At 38.0% G+C, this 20,590-nt stretch overlaps 1 protein-coding gene across 2 annotated transcripts in view; it reads right to left on the bottom strand.

Moving 5' to 3' along the window:
* Window positions 1–18,381, bottom strand: part of CDK15 (cyclin dependent kinase 15) — an 89,490-nt gene extending 71,109 nt beyond the window's left edge. For both annotated transcript variants that reach the window (XM_059053455.2, XM_067026584.1), the window contains exons 1-4: window positions 18,064–18,381; window positions 17,191–17,340; window positions 16,895–16,989; window positions 10,638–10,717 (exon numbers count right to left, since the gene is read on the bottom strand). In XM_059053455.2, coding sequence (XP_058909438.1) covers window positions 10,638–10,717; window positions 16,895–16,989; window positions 17,191–17,340; window positions 18,064–18,186 — 448 coding nt within the window. In that variant the 5' untranslated portion in view covers window positions 18,187–18,381. The remainder of the gene's footprint in view (window positions 1–10,637; window positions 10,718–16,894; window positions 16,990–17,190; window positions 17,341–18,063) is intronic.
* Between the last annotated feature and the right edge of the window lie 2,209 nt (window positions 18,382–20,590).

Genomic DNA, 20,590 nt, shown 5'->3' with positions numbered 1-20,590 from the left:
CAAAGAACAAGGCTGATTCTCAAAGTCCTGGGGCACAGCTATATAGAGTGAGTGCCTAGTAGTCAAAGCCCTCCTAGGCTTTGAACTCCTTGAGCACCTAGCATACGCCTGGCATGTGGCGCTCAGTAAGTGCTTGTGAATTAATGAAGACCAGACAGTTGTCATGAGTTTATGTAGGAGTCAATAATGGAGCCAATTCTCAGGCCCAACCCGCATTGGGCATTGAATTGAAAAGAATTTGTAGTTCCTGATGCCATGTTTTTTCTGGCCTGAGTGTCACAAATCAAGTCAATGAGCTGAGTTATGCATTCCAAGAAATCACCTACATAAATTTAGAAAAATATGAAGACAAATGTTAGATAATAGTTATCATCTGACTTCTTTGGAATTGTTATCCCAATCACATGGCATTATTTTGTTTTATAAAAATACAACTATGCATATATAAATGTGTTATGTCCCTGACGTGATCTGTGTGCATTTAACGGAGGACTTCTTGACAACCAGGTCTATCGTAATCCATATGTGGTAACCAGCAACTCAGTGCTTCTAATTGCTATCCTCCACCTCACTGTGTGACCTTGCAGAGGTGCCTCTGTCTATTTTTGGCTCAGTTTTCTCATATATGGACTGGGAATGATTACTTTGTAATGTTTTCTACTAGAGAATGATATTAAAAGATTCTCAGCTCAGTTTTCTAACTTAAAGACTTGCAATTACAGTGCTGTAGAGTGGATGAAATAATCAGAATTGACAAATATATGATATTGTATATTATTTTCTTTAAAATGTCTCTCCTGTATTTTGCTTAACACTTATACAAAATGTATCATAAAAATAGATTTCTATTTTTATTTTAACTGTTGCAAAAGGAAAAATGCTAGAGTTAAGGATTTCTAAATTTATCATAATAAAGTAGAAAGGATATTTTGAATATAATAGAATGGATTTGAATAAGTAATGACTCTGATTACTAGCTCTGTGGCCTCAGATGTGTTACCTAACCTCTCTGAAGTTCATATTCCTTCAACACTATGACAAAAATAACACTTTACCAACTAGAGTTGATGTAAAGTTTCAGAAAAAAGATTGAGTTGGGGGGAAGATTATGTCATGTGCCTAGCCTTCAAAAAGATTAGCTCTATGATTGCTTCCTCACTAATGCTGCTAACAGGCTGAAAGTCCTAGAAATTCTTTTTAAACCAAGTTTCTATTTTTATAGAAAGATATTCAAAGTAATGCACACTATTAAGACATTTATACATAGGTTAATAAAACTAGGGAACTTGTTCTTATATAAAAACTTTTAATATTTGCCTATTCAAATGTGTTATCTCCTAGTTGCAAAAATAAACATTTAAAGTATAATTATGGGGGGCAGAGTCAGGATGGCAGCATGGGAAGACACGGAGTTCGTGTCTCTCCACAACTAGGGAGACTGCCAGATCTGGTGGGGGACCTCGATGCCCAAGGAGATGGGAGGAATCCCCAAGCAAACTGGTAGGACATGGGGGAACTGAGAAGGAAGGAGAAGTGGAAGCCAGACAGGACCAGAGCCCTTGAGGGGTGGCTGGAAGGGGGGAGGGGTTCCCATGCCTGGAGGGACTCTAGGGGTCTTGGATCATGGGGGAGTGTGATGAGCGTTTCCCCTGCCCAAAAGGCCTGGGAGCCTGCCTGGCTCTAATGGCCAGGTCCTATGCTCTCAGAGGCCCCCTCCAGGCCACAGTGGTCCTGGGGGCATAGGAGGGAGGGCAGGGGAGAACAGGAGGGGCAGGTGGGAGGGGCCCTCCAGGACCAGAGGAGCAGGAGAGGAGCAGAGGGTGCTGGCCCCACCCATTCGGGCCCAGGAAGCCTGCTGGCCTCTCAGGCTGGGTCCCCCACCCTCTGAGACCAGAGGCACGCCTGGGCCCCTTCTGTTGAGCCTAAGCCTCACCCCTGCCCCCACCCCACAGGTCCTTTTCCAGCCCTTTGGGTCCTAAGCATAGGCCCTGCCCACTGCCCAAACCCCGCCCCTTCCTAGGCCTCATCCTCCACAGCCAAGGCTTTTTCCACCTTTTTTTTTTTCCTTCTCCTCTTTTTTACAATTGTGGTTCTGTTTTACCTTCATCTATATTTTTATTTTTATATTCTTTCTAACATATCTGTTAGTTTCCTAGTCTAAGTTTATTCTTTTCTTTACTCTTTGTTATTGTTCTCTTTTTTTCTGTTTTTTCTTTTCTTTTTTCTTTTTTTGCCACCCCATGAGCTTGCGGGATCTTGGTTCACATGCTTCAGTCAGGCCAAAGCTCCTGAGTGGGAGCTCCTAGTCCAAATCACTGGACTACAGAGAACCTCAGGCCCCAGGGAATATTCATCGGAGTGAGGTATCCCACAGGTCCTCATCTCAGCACCAAGACCCAGCTCTCCCCAACAGCCCACAGACTCCAAGTGTTGGAAGCCTCAGGCCAAACAACCAGTAAGACAGGAACACAATCCCACCCAACAACAACAACAAAGAGACAGAAAAAAATATGTCACAGATGAAGGAGCAAGGTAAAAACCTACAAGACCAAATAAATTAAGAGGAAATAGGCAATCTACCTGAAAAAGGATCCAGAGTAATGACAGTAAAGATGATCCAGAATCCCGGGAATAGAATAGAGGTACGGATTGAGAAAATACAAGAAATGTTTAACAAAGATCTAGAAAGACTAAAGAACAAACAAACAGAGATGAACAATACAATAACTGAAAGGAAAAATACACTAGAAGGAATCAATAACAGAATAACTGAGGCAGAAGAACGAATAAGTGAGCTGGAAGACAGAATGGTGGAAACAACTGCCGAGGAGCAGAATAAAGAAAAAAGAATTGAAGACAATCCCAGAGACCTCTGGGAAAACACTAAATGCACCAACATTCAAATTTTAGGGGTGCCAGAGAAAAATAAAGGGTCTGAGAAAATATTTCAAGAGATTATGGAAAACTTCCCTAACATGGGAAAGGAAATAGTCACCCAAGTCCAGGAAGCGCAGAGAGTCCCATACAGGATAAACCCTAGGAGAAACACACCATGACACATATTAATCAAACTATCAAAAATTAAGTTCAAAGAAAAATTATTAAAAGAAACAAGGGAAAAGCAACAAATAACATACAAAGGAATCCCCATAAGGTTATTAGATGATTTTTCAGCAGAAACTCTGCAGGCCAGAAGGGAGTGGCAGGATATACTTAAAGTGATGAAAGAGAAAAACCAACAACCAAGATTACTCTACCCAGAAAGGATCTCATTCAGATTTGAAGGAGAAATCAAAAGCTTTTCAGACAAGCAAAAGCTAAGAGAATTCAGCATCACCAAACCAGCTTTAAACAAATGCTAAAGGAACTTCTCTAGGGGGGAAACACAAAAGAAGAAAAAGACCCACAAAAACAAACCCAAAACAATTAAGAAAATGGTAATAGGAACACACATATCAATAATGACGTTGAATGTAAATGATTAAATGCCCCAACCAAAAGACACAGACTGGCTGAATGGATACAAAAACAAGACCCATATATACACTGTCCACAAGAGACCCACTTCAGACCTAGGGACACATACAGACTGAAAGTGAAGGGATGGAAATATACATTCCATGCAAATGGAAATCAAAAGAAAGCTGGAGTAGCAATACTCACATCAGATAAAATAGATTTTAAAATAAAGTCTGTTACAAGAGATAAGGAAGGACTCTACATAACGATCAAGGGATCAATCCAAGAAGAAAATATAATAAATATAAATGTTTATGCATCCAACATAGGAGCACCTCAATACATAAGGCAAATGCTAACAACCATGAAAAGGGAAATCAACAGTAACACAATAATAGTAGGGGACTTTAACACCCCACTTACACCAGTGGACAGATCATCAAACCAGAAAATAAATAAGGAAACACAAGCTCCAAATGACACAATAAACCAGATAGATTTAATTGATATTTATAGAACATTCCACCTGAAAGTGGAAGAACACACTTTCTTCTCAAGTGCACATGGAATATTCTCCAGGATAGATCACATCTTGGGTCACAAATCAAGCCATGGAAAATTTAAGAAAATTGAAATCATATCAAGCACCTTTTCTGACCACAATGCTATGAGGTTGGAAATCAATTACAGGAAAAAAAACTGTAGAAAACACAAATACATGGAGGCTAAAAAGTGCACTACTAAATAACCAGAGATCACTGAGGAAATCAAAGAAGAAATAAAAAAATACATAGAAACAAATGACAACGAAAACACAACGAGCCAAAACCTATGGGACACAGCAAAAGCAGTTCTAAGAGGGAAGTTTATAGCAATTCAATCCTACCTTAGAAACAAGAAAAATCTCAAATGAACAATCTAACTCTACACTTAAAGCAACTAAAGAAAGAAGAACAAGGAAAACCCAAAGTCAGTATAAGGAAAGAAATTATAAATATCAGAGCAGAAATGAATGAAATAGAAACAAAGAAAACAATAGCAAAGATCAATAAAACTAAAAGTTGGTTGAGAAGACAAACAAAATTGATAAACCCGTAGCCAGACTCATCAAGAAAAAATGGGAGATGACGCAAATCAGTAAAATTAGAAATGAAACAGGAGAAATCACAACTGACACCACAGAAATACAAAGGATTATAAGAGACTACTACAAACAACTATACACCAGTAAAATGGACAACCAAAAAGAAATGGACAAATTTTTGGAAAGGTACAATTTTCTAGGACTGAACCAGGAAGGATTATAAAATATAAACAGACCTATCACAAATAATGAAATTGAAACTGTAGTTAAAAATCTTCCAACAAACAAAAGTCCAGGACCATATGGCTTCACAGGCAAATTCTATCAAACATTCAGAGAAGAGCTAACACCGATCCTTCTCAAACTCTTCCAAAAAATTGCAGATGGAGGAACACTCCCAAATTCGTTCTATGAAGCCACCATCACCCTGATACCAAAACCAGAAAAAGATATCACACAAAAAAGAAAATTATTGACCAATATCACTGATGAACATAGATGCAAAAATCCTCAACAAAATACTAGCAAACAGAATCCAACAACATATTAAAATGATCATACACCATGATCAAGTGGGACTTATCCCAGGAATGCAAGGATTCTTCAATATATGCAAATCAATGTTATACCATATTAGCAAATGAAGGAATAAAAACCTATGATCATATCAATAGATGCAGAAAAAGCTTTTGACAAAATTCAACACCTATTTATGATAAAAACTCTCCAGAAAGTGGGCATAGAGGGAAACTACCTCAACGTAATAAAGGCCATATATGACAAACCCACAGCAAACATCGTTCTCAATGGTGAAAAAAAGAAAGCATTTCCCCTAAGATCAGGAACAAGACAAGGATGTCCACTCTCACCATTATTATTCAACATAGTTTTGGAAGTCCTAGCCACAGCAATCAGAGAAGAAAAAGAAATAAAAGGAATGAAAGTTGGAAAAGAAGAAGTAAAACTGTCACTGTTTGCAGATTACATGATACTATACATAGAAAATCCTAAAGATGCCACCAGAAAACTACTAGAACTAATCAATGAATTTGGTAACATTGCAGGATACAAAAGTAATGCACAGAAATCTCTGGCATTCCTATACTCTAACAACACAAAATCAGAAAGAGAAATTAAGGAAACAATCCCATTTACCTTCACAACAAAAAGAATAAAATACCTAGGAATAAACCTAACTAAGGAGGCGAAAGACTTGTACTCAGAAAACTATAAAACACTGATGAAAGAAATCAAAGACAATATAAACAGTTGGAGAAATATACAATGTTCTTGGATTGGAAGAATCAATATTGTGAAAATGACTATACTACCCAAAGCAATCTACAGATTCAATGCAATCCCTATCAAACTACCAATGGCATTCTTCACAGAATTAGAACAAAAAATTTTACAATTTGTATGGAAACACAAAAGACTGCGAATAGCAAAAGCAATCTTGAGAAACAAAAACAGAGCTGGAGGAATCAGGCTCCCCAACTTCAAATTATACTACAAAGTTACAGTAATCAAGACACTATGGTACTGGCACAAAGACAGAAATATAGATCAATGGTACAGGATAGAAAGCCCAGAGATAAACTCACAGACATATGGTCACTTAAATTAAGACAAAGGAAGCAAGAACAGACAATGGAGAAAAGACAGCCTCTTCAATAAGTGGTGCTGGGAAAACTGGACAGCTATATGTAAAAGAATGAAATTAGAACAATCCCTAACACCATACACAAAAATAAATTCAAAATGGATTAAACACCTAAATGTAAGACCAGACACTATAAAACTCTTAGAAGAAAACATAGGAAAAACACTCTTTGACATAAACCACAGCAAGATCTTTTTTGACCCACCTCCTAGAGTAATGAAAATAAAAACAAAAATAAACAAATGGGACCTAATGAAACTTAAAAGCTTTTGCACAGCAAAGGATACCATAAACAAGATGAAAAGACAACCCTCAGAATTTATTTGCAATAAACCCTCAGAAATTATTTGCAAATGAAACAATGGACAGAGGATTAATCTCCAAAATATACAAACAGCTCATGGAGCTCAATATCAAAAAAACAAACAACCCAATTTAAAAATGGGCAGAAGACTTAAATAGACATTTCACCAAAGAAGACATACAGATGGCCAAGAGGCACATGAAAAGATGCTCAATGTCACTAATTATTAAAGAAATGCAAATCAGAATTGCAATGGGGTATCACCTGACACCGGTCAGAATGGCCATCATCAAAAAATCTACAAACAAAAAATGCTGGAGATGGTTTGATGAAAAGGGAACCCTCTTGCACTGTTGGTGGGAACGTAAATTTATTCAGTCAGTAGGGAGAACAGTATGGTCGTTCATTAAAAAACTAAAAATAGAACTACCGTATGACCCAGCAATCCCGCTGTTGGACATATACCCTGAGAAAACCATAATTCAAAAAGAGACATGTACCACAATGGTCATTGCAGCACTATTTACAATAGCCAGGACGTGGAAGCAACCAAAACGTTCATTGAAAAGCTTAGGTATATGTGATGTGGCATATATATATATACAATGGAATATTAGCCATAAAAAGAAATGAAATTGAGTTATTTATAGTGAGGTGGGTGGACCTAGAGTCTGTCATACAGAGTGAAGTAAGTCAGAAAGAGAAGAACAAATACTGTATGCTATTACATACATATGGAATCTAAAAAAAAAATGGTACTGATAAACCTAGTGGCAGGGAAGGAATAAAGATGTAAACATAGAGAATGGACTTGAGGACATGGGGGTGCTGGTGGGAGGTGGAAGCTGGGACAAAGTGAGAGAGTGGCATGGACATATATACACTACCAAATGTAAAATAGATAGCTAGTGGGAAGCAGCCGCATAGCACAGGGAGATCAGCTCTGTGCTTTGTGACCACCTAGAGGGGTGGGATAGGGAGGGTGGGAGGGAGGCTCAAGAGGGAGGGAATATGGGGACATATGTATGCATATGGCTGATTCACTTTGTTGTACAACAGAAACTAACACAGCATTGTGAAGCAATTATATTCCAATAAAGATGTATAAAAAAAAGAAAGTATTTGCAAACTTGAAAAAATATATGTAATTATAGAGCTAGTTATGAAAGATTCTCTAAGTTGCTATGAAGGTGGCTAATCTTTTTAATTAGCAGAGGAATAAGGGGAGGGAACACGACTATTGTGTCTGCTGCTGGGTATCTAGCAGCCATCAGAGTACCTGGCCAAAACAGGTGCTCAGAAAATATTCATGGAATGAATGCTAAGAGATTGTATAGATTTTTGAATCAGAGAGATTTGGTTTGAATCATAGCTCTGAACTGGAATCGTAATAATCCTATCTCCAAAGGTTATTAAGAAGATTGAAAGAGGTAACACATGAAAAATATCTGGCACATGTATTTTCCTTAGTGCTGTTCATACTTTTGCTAATTTCATAACATTACATGTTACAATCAAATAGTATTCCAAATGACCAGATTAATAAACTGCTGCATGTTTTCTACCTATATGTAGAGAGACTGTACATGTAGTAAAATCCTACTTAATAAATCTTTGGCTGATATACCATTAGAGCAGCCAAACTGTTCAGGAAAAGTATTTCCTAATTCAAGGTCTTTTAGAGAAGTCTGTATTGCCCATTTAGTTTTTCTGCACAGGGCTTTCAGTTGCCTTTTTAGCTAGTGACCCTGGATTTTAACTAATGAACTCCAGCTGTTCTTATTTTGCCTTTCAGCCCTTCTCATTTAACCTCCTGTCTCCCCGGTCTCACATCTTTAAAGTTCTTACAGGAAAAATGGGACAGTGCCAAAGTTTTCAAATGAGGCCTCATGTCTTCTTGAGGGGAGAGGGCTCCTCTATGAAAGGCTCCCAGCTTTTACACTGGTGGAAAAAGAAACCTCCATTGCTGGAAACTGGATGCCTAACAACCTCAAATGTGTCAAAAAAAATCCTTTTGTGGTTTTTCATATTAAACAAGCAAAGCATTCAGTAAGGTAAGTCCATAAAACAAACCAAGAAAGTCTACAGTTGAATACTAAATGTAATTGCAAACACCTGTGATGGAGAGGCAATTCCTCGGTAAATATGCAATAAAAGAAACATTTAGCATACAGAGCAATACACATCCAGCTTTTCTGAACCATGCTAAGAACCATCTGTTAGCAAAACTGGCAAAAGTTTTCACTGTTAAAGTCAAATGTCATCCCGAAAAAGTTGGCTGTGGGCAAAATCTGAACGAGGCAGGCCTGAAGCAATAGGCAAGCTCAGCTCACAAAGGAAACACCATGAGAACAGGGTGAACCTGGGCCTGGAGACCCTCCCCTTCTGCTGGTGACCTGGGGATGTCTATTATGCTCAGAAATACTCTTTAGCCTATCCACACATCTCTTTCTAAATCTGATCATCCTTTCAGGGGGACCACTAATACATACATCAGTAAGTACAGCTTCCATTATATTAAACACTTAAGGCCACACTTTCCTCCAGAATGCACCTGATCCTACCAGGCTGAATCCCCAGCTAACCTGATAGTCATTTGGCCCTTCTGCTGAAATTCAAAATGATGTATTTCCCAGGGGCTCTGGAAGACTTTTGAAAATGGCATCAAATTCAGTTATAAACTCATTTCCTGAATTCCTTTTTCCATGCCTGTTTGCATGACCCATCCTCCCAAGCTCAGTTCAAACTCTATTGACTCCATTAGCCATATTGAGACTGACTGGTTCTCATCTCAGTTTACAAGGTCTTTGTTACCTCCATCATAACACTGGTTGCAACTTGAATCATCTGCTCTGTTACAACTGAAAAGATAGAGAGCAAAGATCAGGCTTTTTCTTCTCATTCTTCACAACACCCAGCAGCATGCTTTGCATATAGGATGTGCTCCATAAAGAAGGGAAGATGAAGTAGTTAAAAGGGAAGAAAGAAAGACCAGGGAGAAGCCATTTCTCTGGGTTTTTGATGAAATGAATAGCAATCCTGTCATCATTTTATTTCAAATGGCTTATGTAAAAAGGTTAATAAATTGCATTTTAATGTTTTATTTTCACTATACTGGCTTCTTGATTTTTAAATTATAAATTGCTAGTTATCTTGATAGTGAATAAGACATCACTAAGGGAAAGTAAAAAAAATGGAATAATAATAATAATAATAGCCAACATTTGTTGATCTCTGAAGATAAAACTCTGTGATTAGTGTTTTATATGTATATTCTCATTTAAGCCTCATAACAACTCAATGAAATAGGTACTATTATACTCTTTCTGCAATAAACTGAGTCTTAAATAGGAAAAGTAATCTACCCACGGTCACACCACTAGTAATTGGTATATCTAAGATTCAAGCTCAAGTCTATCTGATGCCACCAGACTTCTCACCCACTTGCTCTACTGTCCAGGGTTCTGAGAAAATACAAGCATAACACTAAAAATACACGTTTTCCTAAGGAGTTTTTCAAATGCTATCTCAACAACTTATTTTCAGGCAAACTGCTTACTGAGAATTTGTGTGAGTATATTATTTACTTTCTCTTTCGTATGGCTTTTTCTAGGGTTATATAGATACAGCCTTAGCACTTAGCATGGGACCAAACCTGCAGAAGATATTTAGTAAATACTCACTGAATTCATAGTTTGGGTCAACTAATATAATAGTTTTGAATTCTAATTTCCTCAGGAATAAGTAATAAAATGATTTGGAAAACTGGTGTGAAGAATAAAATTGCAATTATAACATTACTTCTATAAATATAAAAAGCTAGATGCTGAATGGATAGGCTCAATGCATTTTTTTTTTTTTTTTTTTTTTTTTTGTGGTATGTGGGCCTCTCACTGTTGTGGCCTCTCCCGTTGTGGAGCACAGGCTCCGGACGCACAGGCTCAGTGGCCATGGCTCACAGGCCCAGCCGCTCCACAGCATGTGGGATCCTCCCGGACCAGGGCACGAACCCGTGTCCCCTGCATCGGCAGGCGGACTCTCAACCACTGCACCACCAGGGAAGCCCAATGCATTTTTATCAAATCAAAAACTTAAAATATCTCTTGGGTCCACTCTACTGTTCTTACCTTCCCGGATGGCTGTAAATGGGACTCCTTCCTCTGCATTCATGCTGATGATTTTTAAAGCCACTAGTTGTCCATTTATCCTAGAAGAGTTGGGGGAAAGGGTGTAGATTTGTTGACATGGCCCATAGCAGCAATTTAGACTAAGGATGGTTTAACAAAAGTAGCTTTCCTTCAAAATTTATTCCAGTATATGAAATGTACAATTTTCTCAAAATAAAAAAGTTTTAAAAGTCATATGTATATATCAAGCCATTGTTTTCTCTTTACCAAAGTGATATATATTTATTACAGAAAATATGGAGAATATGGGAAAGCACAGAAAAAAATGACCCAACAAAGCCAGCTTCATATGTTGATGTATATTGTTTCTTTTATTTCCCTTTGTGCACTTATTTGAGCCATTCTTATTTTTCATCTGAATTATTGCAATGACCTCCTAACAGTCTTTCTGCTTATATGTTTATACCCTTACTGTCTACTTCCAACAGTAGCCCAGGGCATCTTTTTTAAAGTGAAAGTCAAAACAAGTCACTTCTGTGCTCAAAACCCACCGTCATCTCCACATTTCATTCTGAATAAAAGTCAGATTTTTACAATTGCCTCCTAGGTGCTACCTGACCTGCCCAGTCCCACCATTCTCTCTCTCTTCATCTCTTATTCATTGTTCTGTTTGCTGATGTAAGCTAAATGCCAGAGAACAGAGAAGATTTTAATGTAAGTATAACTGTAGTGTTTTTAATACAGTGGATTCACATCGTATTCTTAGGAACCTGTTTTTCCTCCACTTAACTTTTTCTGTTAGTCATTCTTGTATTATTTGACATTTAATAGTAACATTTCATCATATAAATATGTACAATGTATTTTGCCAATTCCAAATATTTTAACATTGTTTCTAACTTTTGGCTATTATAAAAATACCTGGACAATCATATTTGTCCATATCTGTAGATAAATCTCTTCATACAGCCTCTGTTATTTTCTTAGGGTCGTGGTGGAATTGCTAAATCAAAGAGTATGCAGTGCACAAATTTTTATTGTTTTGAACACACATTCCCAAATTGTGTCGCAGAGTGATCACACCACGAACTGGTCGTGAGCCTGGCCATTCTAGCACCCAGCACCCCCTCGCCAAGAGCGGGCAGCGTTGTTTGTGTTTTGTTGTTGTTGCTTTAAGATTTCATATTTTAGAACAGTTTTAGATTTACAGAAAAGTTGAGAAGATAGTACAGAAAATTCTCATATACCTCACATCCAGTTTCCTCTGTTAACATTGTCTATCAGTATGATACATTTGTTAAAATTAATGAGCCAACATTGATACATTATTATTAACTAAAGCCCTTAGTTTATTAGGAATTCTTTAGTTTTTTTTTTTTTTGCAGTAAAATTGTATTACTTGTGGGTTGCATTGTAAATTGGTAAAATTTGGGAGAATGCAACATGATCATACGTGTGAAAAGCCATAAAACTACAACACTCAGGAATTTTTCTCAATGGTTACTTAACATAGATTTCAATAATTCCAAATGCACGAAAGATATCATTCACTGTGTTAGTTGCAATAGAAAAAAATAGAAATAGCTGAAATGTTCAACATGAGGGAAAAAACTGATTTGATACTTTTACATATTGCAATATGATTACCAGGATTTCTTTAGTTTTTACCTGATGTCCCTTTTCTATTCCAGGATCTCTTCTAGGACACCACATTGCATTTAGTTGTCATGTCTCTTTAGGGTCCTCTTGGCTGTGACAGTTTCCCCAGACATTCCTTGTTTTTGATGACATTAAAGGGTCTGAGGAGTACTGGTCAAGTATTTTGTAGGATACCTCTCTATTGGAATTTTTCTGATGTTTTTCTTATGATTAGACCACAGTTATGGGTTTTGGTTTCATCACATCATATTAAAGGTACATACTGTGATCAAAATTTATGGCTTTTGATGTGGCCTTAATCACCTGGCTCAGGTAATACTTGTCAGGTTTCTTCACTGTAAAGTTATTCTTCCCCCACCCCCTTCCATACTGAACTTTGGGAGAATGTCACTATGAGTAGCCCACACTTAAGCACTGGAAAGTTATGCTCCACCACCTTGAGGGTGGGTTATCTGCATAAATTATCTGGAAATTTGTCTCTTCTCTCCCATTTATTAATTAACTGAACCACTTATTTACAGCACTATGGACTCATAGTCACTTTATACTTTGGGTTACAACCCAATAAATACTATTTTCTTTATTTTGTTGCTCAAATTTTTCCACCTTTGCTCTTTGGGAGCTTTTTCAGTTGGCTCCTAGGTATCTTTGACATATCCCCATAAATGTGGGGCTTCTTTTTTGGGGCCATGTTTTTATCTTCATTTTTTGGCCTATTTAATAGGTAAAAAGGATTATCACATTTTAATTTCTATTCCTTTAAATAATTGTGGAACTGAGTTTTCATAAGGTTATTGGTCTTTTCGGTTCTTTTGTGGTTTACCTGTTTGCCCATTTTTTACTGAAATATTTTGCATACACTTTTCACCAATTTATTTTGTTTGCCTTATCATGTCTTTGAAATTTTAAACTTAAAAATTTTTATGATGCTCAGTATTTTCCAAAATGTTTTACCCAGAACATAGCTCTGTGAAATTCTCCCTATCCCCTACCCTAAATTTTTCTGTTCAAATATGTTTAGAAAATGCGTTATACTTAAAAATTTTTCTTCATCTTTTTCAGAGAGTCATGGTATACATCAACATTTTAAAGATGCTGAGAGCACCTACAATAAAGGATCACATTTTATTTTGTTCTAGGGTTACCCGTGTCAATTGGACAATGGTAATGGTTTCAGTGAAACTTCTATTAAGGTGTCTCAGAATTGGGGGGAGTCCCTAGAATGTACTTGGATAGATGGGGCACCACAGACATGTCCAATCTTCCCTTACAGGTTCTGACTTAAGTGTTACATATAGACAGACCTTTCCAGTCCAAAAGTTATACAGACTTCCCCTGTTTATTCTTCTAGCTCTTGTATGTTTCCTTTTTCATTTAACTCTTTAATCCACTGGGAATTTATATTGTATATTTACCTTTTCCAAATTGCTAACAGTCATCCCAACTCCATTTATTGGACTGTTTATTTATTTATTTATTTTCCCTGCTGAGTCGACATGCCACCACGATTGTATATTAGATCTTAGTAGTACTTGGATTTGTGACTGTTCTGGACTTTTATAAATCATATTTCTTTGATCTGTCTTATACTTGTGCTATGCTATTTTAATTATTATAGCTTTTGAACATATTTAGAATACATTAAAACTCTAAATTACAGAATCATTGACATCTTTGTACTACTAGATATTCTAATCCAAATATCCTTACAAGGGTCCCTGAAATGATCTACAAGACCCTATATAAGGCCCTACTGCATCTGCAACTCCTCCCTGTCCTCACATCCTTCCATTCTCCCAGTCCAGTGCCAGGCCTGCTCCTGCCTCAGGGATTTGCTACTTGCTGTTCCCTCTGCCTGAAACTCTCTTCCACTACACACTCACACAGCTCACGCCTCACCGTTGTCAGTCTCTGTTCAAGTGTTCCTTTCTCAGTGAGGCCTCCTCTCTCACTATTTAAAATAGTAATTCACCACCCCACTCTGGCACTCCCTGTTCCTCTTCCCTGTTTTATTGTTTTCCAAAGCATTTCCACTCTTGACAAACTCAGTCAAAGAGTTCATTTGTTTACTGCCTCTCTCACCCCCACTAGAACACACACTCCATAAGAGCAGGGATTTTTGTCTCTTTTGTTTTCCAATGAGTCCTTATTGGCTAAAATAGTGCCTGGCACAGAGTAGGTGCTTAATAAGTATGAGTAGAATGAATGAATGCCTTTCTGGCTCTTTCTTCAAGTCTTTTATGTCCCTTACTAAATCTTTATATAAATCCTGCCCTTTTTTTTTTTTTTAATTTTTGGCTGAGTTGGGTCTTCGCTGCTGTGCATGGGCTTTCTCCAGTTGCATTGAGCGGGGGCCACTCTTAGCTGCGGTGCACAGGCTTCTCATTGCGATGGCTTCTCTTGTTGCGGACCACGGGCTCTAGGCACGTGTGCTTCAGTAGTTGTGGCACACGGGCTCAGTGGCTGTGGTTCGCGGGCTCCAGAGCGCAGGCTCAGCAGCTGTGGCACACAAACTTACTTGCTCCACAGCATGTGGGATCTTCCTGGACCAGGGATCAAACCCATGTCTCCTGCATTGGCAGGTGGATTCCCAACTACTGCACCACCAGGGGAGTCCCAATCCTGCCCATTTTTGATTGTAATGATTTTTTTTGTTGTTGCTTTTTGAGAATAATTTCCCCTACAATATTTTCTATTAAATGGTTATTGCTAATACATAGGACAACTTTTGATAAATATATTTTGATTTTGTAACTGATCACCTTATTGTTCTCACTACTTCTAATAGTTTCTTAAATAATTCTCTTGGGTTTTTTTAGGTAGACAATTCTATAATCCACAAAAATTATATTCAGTCTTTTTTTCCCCCTTGCATTGGCTAGAATGCTTATGATAATCTTTAACAACAGAAAATAGTGGGCAGTCTTGCCCTACCTCTAGGTTAATGGTGATGTCGCTAGTATTTAACAAAGAAAAAGTATGTAGGCTATTGATTTGAAATTATTCTACAACATAATGAGTAATTATCATTCTAATCCTATTTTGCTCAGAGTTTTAAAAACTAGAAATTGATGTTGAATTTATCAAATGCCTTTTTGGCATCCATCTTTATATGTTTTAAAATTATATATGTAATGCTTTTGTGCTAAGGAATAAAGTGAAAAGTTTGAGTGACCTTTCTCCATTCCAGTTTCAACCACTAGAAGTAGCTACTTTTAATAATCCCTTGTATATTTTTCCAGATTCCTCTAGGCACATACAAATTTATACATGAACAGTGCTTTTTTTCTAAATGAGATCATATATTGTTCTGTAACTTGCTTGTTTCTCATAAAATAGTGGGCATCTTTTCATACATCTTATACTCTAGATGGTTGCATGCTATTTCATTATATAGTGATAATTTAGCCACTCCTCCATTAATGGATATTTGTAACCAGGTTTTTACTTTTTCTATCATAAATCTTGCTGCAATTAATACACTGTTACATATATCTCTGTGCACTTGGACAGGGTATATATTTGTAATGTATTTTTCATTCTATAAGTAGGCTGAATCCCTTGAAGGAAATCTTTTATATTCTTAGTACCTAAGATAGTTTATGGAAGTGAATTAAATCCTGTTTTTACATAATATATTTAAAATGGTACGTCCTCGGGCTTCCCTGGTGGTGCAGGGGTTGAGAGTCCGCCTGCCGATGCAGGGGACACGGGTTCGTGCCCCGGTCTGCGAAGATCCCACATGCCGCAGACCGGTTGGTCCCGTGAGCCGTGGCCGCTGAGCCTGCACGTCCGGGGCCTGTGCTCCGCAACGGGAGAGGCCACAACAGTGAGAGGCCCGCGTACGGCAAAAAAAAAAAAAAAACGTTATGTCCTCCAAAATCCTCTTTAACAAGTAAAAATTATAACACAAGTCTGAAGATAAATAATAGTCTTGTAGTATTTATATTAAATTTTTAAAATTAGCATTTAACTACTTTGAGCCATTATTTTTCTCCACTGGAGTAACATAAATTAAAGAAATCAGACCTTCTGACTATCCCACCTTGACTAAAAGCTGTGGAGTTCGTGACTCTTTCAAATATGTTTAACAAAGTTTTTATTAGCCAAAATGGGCACTTGCTTTCTGGATTAACAATCTTTTTATTCTCCAGCCATTTTGTGTAGAATTGCAAGTGTAGAATACCCAGGATTAATCATTCTTTGGGTACTATGTCATACTTTGTAGAAACCAACTTCAGTTTCTTCTACAAAGGCCAAGTGGAAGAAGAAAGGAGAAAACTCAAGGCTGCCATTGCAAACCTCTGTACTTCCCACCAGGTGAAGAGCAGTAATTGTTCTTTGGGTCAGTAGTTGAGAGTGTTTAATTTGAATTGAATCAAAAAAAGGAAAAGCTGATAAATTAGTGGGCTGATTTTAATTGGGGCAGGGGAAGTTTGTTTTCTTTCAAGGCTACTTCAATAATCATGTCTTTCCCTATTGACTATGGGGTCTTGCATAGGTCCCGGACTTCTGTCCTGTGTCAGCTGGCTTCATCATGTCAAATCCTGGGGGTGAGATCCTCATCTCTAGTCTCTCCCAGCTAATGAGTCACTCACCGGCTAATCCCCTTGTAAACTGTAGCGTAAGAACCTTCACCCAGCTTCTCCAAGTTCAAGTAAGATGAGGCTGCCCCAAAGCGGAGGCTCTTCCTCTGCATAAGGGGAATGAGGAGTGAGAGGGGGGAAAAAAAGAGCATTTTTTTAGTGTTGCCTTTTTTCTTCCCCCAGAGAAATTAGACAGCATTGCAGAATGTACTTGGTAAGGTCTGCTCAGTAATTGCCCTGGAAATAAGGCCCAGCCTCTCTAGACAAGCACACATTAAATTCTTGATCAACATCAGCTACTCACTCACCCACTGAAAGCCCTGACTCAGATCCTCTTCCTGAAAAGAATCGCTGTTACTCGGTGGCCTTTTACTCTTGAACTTCCGGGCACGGACAGCCTGAAGTCCCCTGGGGTGAAATGAAGTCATGGAACATGATGCTTCTTTTAGGTCTGTTAGCTAGAGAAAAAGGAAAAGTGCAGGAATAAAATTTATGCAAAGTCAAGACTCAATGGCTAGCATGAACCACTTTTTCTTTATTTGCCTGATGTTAACTCTTCAAATGTTTTCCAAGCTTCCTACACGCCCAAAAGGCACCTTTCCTGAACATCAGTTCCTTAAAATAAATAAATAAATAAAATAATGATATCAACTGCTGAAACACAACATTTTCTCTTCACCTAAAAATATATCTTTAAACACTTAGGTTAACCTAAATTTCTTTGATGGATGGTTTCAATTTTTTCTCTGTTAAACCTAGACTTTTTTTTTTTTCATGTCCCCTTAATCTCTCTTTTTAGGGGAAAATTTTTCTAGTATAACATTGCTAACAAACATGAACTAATTACTGAAATTTTTAATCCATAGGGTACCGTTATTGCAGCTTGCTTTTTGAGGTTCAGCTCTCTAATTTAGTACTTCAGAGATTTCAAGAGAGTAACTTTCTCGACTTCAAGTCAAGTGAGTTTCATGCAGCCCAAAGCATAGGATTATTTTTCCCTTTTGGCTTAAAAGAAAATCTCCAAATTTGATAACAACAGTCACAAATTCTCTGTGACTTTAATAGAATTTTCTTTTTATTGCTTTAGACCTAGTGCAGGAAAACCAGACCCTGCTACAGAAAGGGAGCCTCTGAACTCCTCGGTTTATGGATAGAGGAGGATGCTGCTGGAATACAAATACCTTGATCGCAGCCTCCATCATCACCGGAGCACTCCTCTGACGGCTGTGTGCATCGTCTCCCTCCCAACAGCCATGGCAGCTGCATCCAGGCTGCAGAGTCTTTGCACACAGCTCTTGACCCATAATCTTCTAGGTTCAAGGAGAAAACCCGGCACTTGAACCTCTCTCCCTCTGCATCTCCCGTCCTTGTTCACTCCCTTTTTGCCAGAGGTCAGCAATGCTGGAGCGTTCATATGACTCACATGAGGGCTCTGCTTGGAGCAGCCTCATGACTTCAGCAGTTTTTCTTCATCAGTGCAAGAAATTACACATCGGAAAGGCGGCTGCCTGCATTCATACGTGCACAACTGAAACCAGGACAGCTAATATTGGAAACAATAAAATTTGGCACAATTAAAGTTCTTATTCCAGTCACACGTTAGTGCTACTGGTATACACAGTTTTTATGAATTTACATTGCTTATCCATATTATTGATAATATTTATTAGGCTTTCCTGGTGCTAAAGCAGATATGTTGAGGAGTATTTTTCCCCTGACCTTCATCTGAAAGTATTTTGTTTTTAAGACTTCAAAATAAATTTGCAACCTAGCCAACCTTTAGTAAAGAAACCACAGAACCCTAAAACAGGAAGAAAGCTGAAGATATCTACTCCATCTCTTTGCCTTTAAGCAATAGTGTAACTAAGAGTCCCAACAGGTACTCATTCATTCACCAATTCAAAAACTATCTAGTGAGCACCTGTGTTGTTCTTATTACTAAACAGGTAACAATGTTACACAATGGTGGAGAGAGAGAAGTTTGCATGAAATAGCTCCTTCTTTCCCTCTCTCCTCCCCTCTCCCTGCCTCCTTCCTTCCACATAAACGTAATTAACGTTTACTGTATTAATACCATGACATGTCAAGGATCTACCTCAAGCTAGTTTGCAGTCTTGGCCAGAACTTTCCTCTCTCATAGACTCCTAAGGTCATTGTCACTATAATGTGCTAATTAGAGTGAGACGGAAAATAAGACACACATAAACACACACACAATCATTAAGGAAAAAATAAGTCATGTCTATTATCACAACAATATTTATATATATTTGATATCTGAACCTTACAAGAAAAGCCTTTCAGATAATTTAATTATGAGCATGTATGAAGTTTCATTTCAAAATTGCCACAAGAGACCTCAAACAAGTCAATTCAAAGATTCATTCCAATTAGAGACATTTAGTAAACACAACAGCAACAACAAACAGACTAGTTACACTAATACAAAAAAAGAATATTTTGTTAAACGATTAAACTTTTGCCTGATAATCAACAGTGAGAGAAGCTAGTTTCTCAAAATGTTTAATTCCATTAGAATTGAACATAATTTGATTATAATACATTTTATCAGAAATGTTGATTTCTTCCTAGAAGATTGTGAATTTTGTGATACAAAAGTTATACCCCAGACCAGGTTTGAGACAGTTGTTCTTTATCACCCTCTAATTATTGTAAGTTTCAGAATTTTTAAAAGATTAGCATTTTTATTAGCCTAGGGGTAATTGACCTAAGTCTCAAGTTGCTAAAATAGAATAGTTTGATTTTTTTTAAAGTTTAAAATGATATGTTTAGATACTAGAATGGGCTACTGAGGGAAATTGTGAAATACCCTTCAAAATTTTCAAAAATAAAATAATTTATGGTCTTGTTTAAAGGCAAGGAAAAATATTAGATGACTTAAGATATTTTCTAGCTCTATGTGATAAACAATTTTTGTTACCAAAGATTTCTGAATAAGGACAGAAGACTTCGATGATTTCATTTTGAATTGTGAATCAGACCCAGTTCATGTACCACTCCAGGTTGGCCGGACCTGCCTCAGGGCCTGGTTGGCTTCCTAGTGGGAGAAACCCACTATGCTGTCTTGAAGCATGGCCACTCTTACTCATAGACCAAAGATCCCTCACACCAGAAGCTGACAAGGAGAGACCCCTGTGTCTGGCCACCAGTCTGAATGGACCAACAGAGGCTCTGGCTTCTCTAGCAACTACCTGCAAGGGTCAGGTGACACAATCGAGGAATGCAGGAAGGCTCATGGGAGGACTTCCACTATGAAACCAGCGATGTTTGTTGTGGAGCTGAAGCCAGCTCAGAAACATGCTCCATTTATGCTCTCCTTTCTTGCCTCCTTTACTTCCCTTTCCCTCTCATTTCTACTTCCCTGCGATTGCAATGACCCCTCCCCCTCAAAATGAAGTGTTTGCATGTAAGCTTTTTTTTAAAAAAAGCTTTATTTATTTTATTTATTTTTGGCCGCGTTGGGTCTTTGTTGCTGCGTGTGGGCTTTTCTCTAGTTGCAGCGAGTGGGAGCTGCTCTTCATTGTGTACGTGGGCTTCTCACTGCCGTGGCTTCTCTTGAGGAGCACAGGCTCCAGGCATGCAGGCTCAGTAGTTGTGGCTCATGGGCTCTAGAACATAGGCTCAGTAGTTGTGGCACACGGGCTTAGTTGCTCCACAGCATGTGGGATCTTCCCGGACCAGGGCTCG

Source organism: Kogia breviceps, chromosome 2 (genome assembly GCF_026419965.1).
Source record: "Kogia breviceps isolate mKogBre1 chromosome 2, mKogBre1 haplotype 1, whole genome shotgun sequence".
Lineage (NCBI taxonomy): Eukaryota > Metazoa > Chordata > Mammalia > Artiodactyla > Physeteridae > Kogia > Kogia breviceps.
Note: the sequence above shows the minus strand (reverse complement) of the source record. Positions and strands in the feature narration are given on the sequence as shown.